This window comes from Mesitornis unicolor, unplaced genomic scaffold (assembly GCF_000695765.1).
Source record: "Mesitornis unicolor isolate BGI_N332 unplaced genomic scaffold, ASM69576v1 scaffold16128, whole genome shotgun sequence".
Taxonomy (NCBI): domain Eukaryota; kingdom Metazoa; phylum Chordata; class Aves; order Mesitornithiformes; family Mesitornithidae; genus Mesitornis; species Mesitornis unicolor.
In genome coordinates, this window is record NW_010201282.1 from 61,252 (window position 1) to 69,825 (window position 8,574).

The following is an 8,574-nucleotide window of genomic DNA, read 5'->3' on the forward strand; positions in this document are numbered from 1 at the left end:
CTTTCCAGAACCTCTTCTTGCCAGGACTCCAAGTCCTCTGTTTTCCCAATCTAAATAGACTATGATCAAAAGCCCAAGACATGACCAACCTCCTAATTGGTGGTTCTGTCTCATATCTCTTAATTGGAGGAACACGACACTTTCATTTAGACCAGGTCTTATAAAAATTTACAACCAGCCCATACAGGTTACGGCTAGCAAGTAGCAAGCTGCTGCCTGAGATTTCAAAAGCTCAAATATTCACACACATGCACAAAATTATCTGCCACATGTCAGCATTCATAATTTAAGATGGTTTTTTGCCTATTATAATCCCTTCTCTCTAGAGGCTTGATTTCCCCCTCCCTTTCTCTTGTCCCCAGCCCCTCCTTTTTCTCTTTCCAAACTGATTTATTGATATACTGCTTTGGTGTCAGTCTTTCTGGATAATATGGCAGTGGTAGCACTCGGTCATTTCACTGTCTCTTCCCACCTGGTAGGAAGAAACTGGCCGCTCGCTTACAAGAAGCTGAGGAAGCAATCGAGGCAGCCAATGCCAAGTGCTCTTCTCTGGAAAAGACAAAGCACAGGCTGCAGAACGAACTGGAAGACATGATGATTGACCTGGAGAAGGCCAACTCGGCAGCTGCCTCCCTGGACAAGAAGCAGCGTGGGTTTGACAAGATCATCAATGACTGGAAGCAGAAGTATGAAGAGTCACAGGCTGAGCTGGAAGCTTCCCAGAAGGAGGCTCGTGGCCTCAGCACTGAGCTCTTCAAGCTGAAGAATGCCTATGAGGAAACACTGGACCACCTGGAGACACTGAAAAGGGAAAACAAGAACCTCCAGGGTAGGCTTCATTGAGGACCCATGTCCAGTGTGAAAGCCACAGCCCAGTGGACAGCTGGAGGGATGTAGGTGCCCTGTAACTGCTGGAGGGAAAGGCCACAAAAGAAATTTCTCTCATCCCAGAGACTAGCTTTCTGATGTGTTTGGAGATGCTGATTGATGCTGGAAATGAAGGCTTAAAACATAAAAATTGGTATGGCCAGAGGAAAGCAGGCTTCCCTTTGCTCACCTGTCAATGAAGTTCATGGGCAGAGATACCAGTCTCAGGGGAGGAACAAGAAAGATGACAGAGGTGCAGCGAATGAAGCCTAAACAGCTCCCAAAGCAGAGCACAGCATTGCTAGCCTGCAGATCACAGATAAAAAAACTAAACCACTATAACCATTTCAAAAAGCATTTACAAGAATGTCTGTGCCTTCAGGTTGCTCGGGTAAAAAGGTTGCTGTAATTTAAAGTAAGGCAGCGCTTGCGTGCAGACGAGCCCTTGAGGTAGTAGCAGGGGTCCTGTAGTCATGTTCTGTGAACTGCAGTATGTTTGGGACACTCTGATTGCTAAATCCATCCTTCCTTTTTGTTTCAGAGGAGATTTCTGATCTGACCAACCAGATCAGTGAAGGAAACAAGAGCCTCCATGAAATAGAAAAAATCAAAAAACAGGTTGAACAAGAGAAGTCAGAAGTTCAGCTGGCTCTGGAGGAAGCAGAGGTAAGGAATGAAAGCTCAAAGAAGAGGAAAGTGTGTCTTTATCACCATTTTCCTTCCTTTTTCATCCTCTCAGCAACACAGCCAATGTGTTGATTGTTAGCAAGTGCAACCTCTGTGCACCCAACTTCTCTGGGCTTGATAGCCAGTGTCTTCAAGAGTGACTTTTGGAGATGTCAGCTCTAAGATCATCAGTGGAGGCCCTTTCAAAGGAGGTGCCTTGTAGGTTTTGTTTTTCTGTTGTTGATTTGGGGTTTTTTTCCCCTTTTGGGAAGCTCAGAAATCTTCTGTCTACCTCCTGAAAATCCAGTCCTTGCTCACTTCAACATGGAATATTTCAGTCTTTCAGGAAGCAGGAACTGCTGAGAATTATAGTCTTATACTATTTTATTAGATATTTCTAGTGTCTAGTTTCCAACAGCAAATTCACCATTTCCTGTTTTTGAGAGGAAGAAAACAAACTTCCTGATTACTTTAGATTTTATATGGTCTCATATTATGTTGGATACTGCAGCTGGCTTAAAAAAAAAATGGTAGCAGTCTCAGAAACCAAAACAGGCTGATTAGGAAATCCTGACTCTCAGTAGGAGTTTGGTAAAGGCATCTAGCATCACTGCATTAATTTCCACAGTAACAATTATGTACGTACCCAAGAAGGATGCTTCATTCCAGTTTTCAGAAACAAACCGACAATACAGAACAAGCCAACTGGAAATCCTGGTAATTCATTTGAAGGGCTCTGTTGACAGGTTTTTTAAAAGTTCAGTGCATTGCAGAGCTAGGAAGATGTCTAGGTGTCGCTAGCTAGAAGCAACACAGCACATGGCAAGGGATTTTTAGTGACTGCTACATTTCTTTTGAATTGTGCTCTAAATAGTATCTGCTAGAATGTTCATCACTCAGTGACAGGGATCCATTAACACATTAAATGCTGTGCAACTTCTTTTGTCTGTTATAGGATGCCTTATACTTCGCAGGGATTTCCCAGCCAAACAAACAGGTGTCATGATCAGAGCAGAGGAAAGAGCATCCCTTTCTTCCACAGCTCTGAGACGTGAAGAGTGATTATATGCTCTGTCAATAAGCTTCTCTTGCTAGAAAGAATACATCAGTTCTTAAGAGATCTAAAAGGCACACTTTACTTTCCTGAACTGTGTGGAATGGCTTCCTAAAGCTCAGTGGTATTAGAAACTAATGAAAGTAAAGTGGTGATGTATCTTATCTTAATTGTGAAAGAAAAGGTTTCATGCAGATTTCCTCCCTCTCTTGTGAATTTGGGTGTCTGGCAGTCACCACTGATGACGTGGTACTTTTGCCTGCTGTTCCCATTAATACATTGTAGCTCCTTGGCAAGAAGTGTGCGTTCAACTGACCTGTAGCTGCTGCATGATGGCCAGAGATTAGCAAGGATTTTGTACAGCTTTTTCTTCAGAACCTCTATTCTGTTTCCATCACCTCTCAAGGGTGGCATAGCTAAGCCTGTGCAATTCTACCCTTCAGAAAGCCCTTCCAAAATATGTGGTGTTGAGTTCTGTGCTTTCCTTCCCTGTTTGATGCAAGCAGCAAGGAGAGAGAATGCCACTGAGCCTGGTTTATAAAAGACCTGGATGTCAGAGGCCCTGTTATTTCACTATGGGTTGTTGTCTGCTTAGTTCTTGACTTCCAGATATGAGAGAAATGTAAGAACAAAGACATAGGAACACATCTCCCTTGTTTCGTAGACTTGTCTTCACATTAATTGGAAAGAGCAGACAGAGTATTTTTGCATCTTCTCATATATAGCTGATGTCTGTTATTACTTTCCTTGAAGTCATATTGCCTAGTAAGATTGTACAATAGAGAGGCTTTCAGCACTTCATGATTTGAAGAGATCTTTGTGAGCTGGGGGATGTGTAGACTCCTTCACTTCCCAACAGCAATCCTGGTTTAGCTTTTGCCTATCCTTTACAAGCCTGTGAATTTCTGGAGGGTTTCTGTATAGGGGTGAGGAGTGGGGAACATCTGTAGATATCAAAAGCGTACAGGCATGGCCTAAGGTATTTTTTTCTGAGCTGTGGACTGCTTGAAAATTCATCCTCTGAGGAGCTTGCTGCTCAGTTTTCCAGCTGCCAAGTTGCATTAGAAGGCAAATAAATGCATTGTTTTGCCATGTAAGCCGCTCATGTACTTGCCTAGAGAGAGATGCAGGGAGGAAACAGTACTATTTGGAACAGGAAGAAAAGCATGAAGGGATCATCTTTGTGCAGCAGTTTGTGACTTAATAAAGAAAACTAAAACATAACAACCCTGGCCTACAAGCTCTTGGTGTTTTCTATTTCAGGGAGCTTTGGAGCATGAAGAAAGTAAGACCCTTCGTTTCCAGCTTGAACTTTCTCAGCTTAAAGCTGAGTTTGAAAGGAAACTGACAGAAAAGGAGGAAGAAATGGAAAATATAAGGTACTGTACAGGAAGCAGCATGTTTTTGAAGGTGAAAGTCTCAAAAGAGGGGAAATATTCTCAAGACCCAAGCCAGTAAAATGCACCACAGGTAGTTATGCCAGCACAAGCAGATACTGTCTGTACCAGAAACAAAGACAGCTCTGGTATTTGCCAAAGGGTAATCTTACCATATTACCATTTCTTAGTTTGAATATTCCTGTCAGTTCAGTGTCTGCCAGCATACACATACACTTGTCATACGTATCACATAGCAGCCGTAACGCAACCGACTGATGCAACCAAAGCCACAGCAGACCAAGGGCTACTAAGTCTGTATGTCTACAGTATGACAAGTATGTCTAGAGACCTGCCTTCTAAGCCTCCAGGATGGCTGCCTCCCAACAGGAACCACAGCCATAATCAGTAGTACTACCTCAGTGGTTCTCAAACCTATGTTATTTGAAAGCATTTATTTAATTTATGCAATTATAACTACACTGACTGTGGTAGGATGTGAGGAGCTTGCTATTATGTGTACGCCGTTTGGTTAAGCAGTGAGAATTGCAGAAGTACAGAAAGTATGAATATAAAAGGAGAGGAGTTTGCAGATGAAGAGATAAACGGGAAAAATGGAAAGCAATTAAATGAGAGGAGGACAATGTCTTTTGTCTCTCCCTTCCCACCGAGCACAAATGCTAGTCTGAAGAGTCTTAAAATGATGCTATGCTGGGACAAATTTTCAGCAATGTGTGTGTGCAGTCGTTCAGAAAACTCTGACCCTGAATTAGTCTTGCAATGCTATTAATCCAGGAACCATGTTTGTTGGTAGGCTAAAGGGGAGGGAAGGGAAAGTCCAAGGCTCACCTTGGCCAGCATAGATACAACGATTTATATGGTAATTGCTTCAGAACCAAGAATGTTTCAGCCCTTTCAGATACTATATTCTGATGTCCAGCTTCATTATGAGCGTTACGCTTATAAGTTGTTCAGCAGACATGCTGTGTTGTTCCCTGGGAGTCTAGGGAACAGCTAATACCTTGCTGAAGCAGTCAAGCCCTCAAGGTTTTCCCTGTTGACTTGGTCATTTCCCAGAACTCCTACGCTTTCAGCAAAACTTGGCCAGCAGCAAAAGAAGTGTTTCCCTGTGTGAGTCATATTCTGTGCTTTGAGTTGTACTTTCTGGTTGTAGGAGAGCAAAACTTTAATCGTAGGACTTGACTGTTAAGAAAACTAAGCATCTATCTGTTTTGCGATCTTTGACTAGACACTAAGTTGCCTTTCTCAGTGGGGGCAGGCTGTTAATTGGGTGGGCGTAGTATCTTCTAACTTTAGATGTCCATTACCCAGATTTTTATTCCTGAATTATTCCTCTTAAAATTAGCATAAGAATAAATATCAACTTTAAGACACAATAAATTGTAGCTTACACATGACATTACTGTAAATAGCACCTAAAGTAATGAACTTAGAATGTAGCTGCCTACCTTAAGTTTGTTTAATCTCCTTCACTAATACCTTCATTTCATTAAATGATTCAGTAACTATCTTGGTGAGTGGCTGCTAAGCTTGAAGTGCCTCCTGTTAAGTTCAAATCTGTACTCGCTTGAGTTTACAAGAGATCTGAGAGAACCCCTTGCTGCAATATTGCCAAAGGAAACCAGGGAGAAGGATCCTATAGGTGCTTACAGATCAGGAGTTAGCTGAGGGTGTGAAGCACACCAGTCAGTTAGATGGCAGTGAAGCAGGAGAAATCTGTGCTATGTATATCATTCAGAAATATACTATTTCTAGAAATGAGACACTTTCATAAAATGAAGTGCTGTGTGTGTAGCTCTAAGTTCCTGTGCAGAGATGAAAACTACTCTATTTACCCCTCATGGCTTTTTCAGGAGAAACCAGCAACGTGCCATAGATTCCCTGCAGTCTACCCTTGACTCTGAAGCACGGAGCAGAAATGAGGCCATCCGGCTGAAGAAGAAGATGGAAGGGGACCTCAATGAGATGGAAATCCAGCTTAGCCATGCTAACAGGCACGCTGCAGAAGCAACAAAGTCAGCACGTGTCTTGCAGGCACAGATAAAGGTACTGCATCAGCTGGCAGTTCCAAGCACCCAATGGTAGGTGCAGGCTGGGTTTCATTAGTGCAGAGTAAAACAGCTGTGGTGATGGGACTTAAGATAGAAGCTACTCCCAGGGATGTGCAGGGAAAGCTTTTAGTGATCACATCTGATGTAAGAGAATATTGAAACACGGATTTCCTCCCAGACTTGCATACAAGCTGGATGAGATCCAGTCATAAAACCCTTGCTGGCTACAGCCTCCTGCAGGGGCAAAAAGCTACAGCATGAAGAACTGAAAAACTGATTTTCTGGTGAACTCACAAGTCCTTTAAAAGTGAAGAGCAAGTCAGTTGGCTGGAGTACAGGGGTGTGTGTACATTCAGGTTTGTTGTTTGCTTCAACATTCATAATAGCAAAATAAAAAGTGCTTTGCTAAGACACCTCTTAAGCTATCGCCTCTCCCACACCTAAGCAGGCAGAACCATGAGATCTGACAGATTTGAACACACGGGTTTTTCCCCATGTTGCACCACATACCACAAAAGCTGTTCAGCTTAGAGTGTAGAGGAAGCCTTTATCCAATAAAGCACTGAAATTCCTGAGGTGGGTCCCATGCAGCCTCTGCAATCTGGGGTCCTCTTAAGTAAGTGCGATGGCTTGAAATGGCGTTGCACTGGTAAAAAAGACAAACATCTGTTTCGTTATAGGAGCTTCAGGTGCAGCTGGATGACTCAGGACACATGAATGAAGATCTGAAGGAGCAGCTGGCGGTCTCTGACAGGAGGAACAATCTTCTCCAGTCAGAGCTGGATGAGCTCAGGGCTTTGCTGGACCAGACCGAACGGGCAAGAAAGCTGGCAGAGCATGAACTGCTGGAAGCCACAGAACGTGTGAACCTGCTTCACACTCAGGTTGGTTTTTTCTGTGGTCACTAGGTTAAACTGAGCCTTGTCTATTAAGCACTGACACTGTTTGTCCATGGCCATAGTAAGTCAGACACACCTTACTGTCCTCCAAGGGAGAAAATGAGGAGAGGAAGTAAGACACGCTGTAGGTGTGCCACTTCACTCCCTTCAAGTTAGCTGGAACTGGTGATTCAGCCAATTGCTTTGAACAGTTCCCAGAAAAGCCGATGATGGGAGATAACAAAAGTAAATTTCATTTCTTTCTTTCTTCTGTGCTGTAAAACCAGTTTCCTGCTTTATTTAAGCCATGTCTGGAATGGTGAGGCATTTCTTTGGAGAAGTCATGCTTCAGGGTGCTGATGTTAATCAGCAATGAAAACAGCAGAGGCTGGGTTCTAAGAGCAGGTGTATTTAGTGCAGGGTGGGAAACCACTCTGCAGCAAAGTGCTCTCCATTAAGACAGGCCTTTGGACTTCATCACGATGGACACTGAAGTTTTTACAAGGCCATGGAGGGGCATGTCCCAACTCGCCAGCATTTTTGCTACGAAACCAAAGCTTCTCTTCACCAAATAATTAATCCTCAGAAGGAAAAGAAAATTTGCTACAGGCTAGCAGTATTTTGCAATGTTTCCTCCAGCCCATGATGCCATGGGGCTTCTCTTTTAGTCACCTCATTGACTAACTGATTACAGATTGTTAGCTTTCCAAAATGAACTGATTTATTAGTTTTTCTATTTCAGCCTCTTGTTTATGATTTATCTAAACTAAAACCTGACTATTCACAGCTTTGAGAGCATTTTTAATATTTCCTCAGTTTGAAGCTAAGCTACTTAGTAAAGGTCAGGCCTTGCCCATATCTGGGTTTCCCTTCCCAAATATTGCTGTATGTAATCTAGGAGTTGCAAAAATCAGTAAGCCTTGGTGTGCTATGATATTTAGAGAAGTTATGTCTCTAATCATCACTTTTCCTCCTATTCCACTGTTCTTTTGGGGAAAACTTAATAAAAGAACACAAGCCTGATCAATCAAAAGAAGAAGCTGGAGGGTGACATTTCCCAGATGCAGAATGAAGTGGAGGAATCGATCCAGGAGTGCCGGAATGCAGAGGAAAAAGCCAAGAAAGCAATCACAGATGTGAGTAGGCAGGTTCCTTGCTCACTTCTTTTCAGTACCACAATGTCTTAGGATGAAAAAGTAAGTATTTCTCAGGTCACCATTTCTGTGTCTATTACAAAGCTCATACATCCAAAGCACTCCACAGTTATCTGGAGGTAACTGATGAAACAACAAAATAAAACAGGCTAGAGGTAAAAAAAAGAGGAAAGACTTCTTCCTGGTGTTTGGTTTTTTTTTGTTTTGGCTTCTTTGCTCCCTCAAGAATATAGTTTCCATTAATTCTCAGGTCATGTCACCTTTGAATCAGGTAAATCATTCACCTGAATAAGCTAAACCAGTTCAGACTGAACTAGTGCCAACTGGTCTTCTGGTATACATCTGGAATCTGATGTGAGAAAAAAAATTACTGAATCTCAAATGAAGTACCCTAAAACTAGGCATCTATAGGAAAAATATGAGGCCTAAGATCCCAAGAGGAGACATGGAGTGCATTCTTCCTCTAGGGAACACACAAGAGCGGTGGATGTGGTCTACCTTGACTTC

The 8,574-nt window shown here is 42.7% G+C and overlaps 1 protein-coding gene across 1 annotated transcript in view; it reads left to right on the plus strand.

Annotated features, from left to right (window-relative positions):
• LOC104545006 (myosin-6-like) overlaps window positions 1-8,049 on the plus strand; it is a gene marked incomplete at its 3' end in the record, with an annotated part of 39,578 nt that extends 31,529 nt beyond the window's left edge. The window contains exons 32-37 of the mRNA XM_010190026.1: window positions 480-829; window positions 1,409-1,533; window positions 3,851-3,966; window positions 5,838-6,030; window positions 6,716-6,919; window positions 7,924-8,049. Coding sequence (XP_010188328.1) covers window positions 480-829; window positions 1,409-1,533; window positions 3,851-3,966; window positions 5,838-6,030; window positions 6,716-6,919; window positions 7,924-8,049 — 1,114 coding nt within the window. The remainder of the gene's footprint in view (window positions 1-479; window positions 830-1,408; window positions 1,534-3,850; window positions 3,967-5,837; window positions 6,031-6,715; window positions 6,920-7,923) is intronic.
• Between the last annotated feature and the right edge of the window lie 525 nt (window positions 8,050-8,574).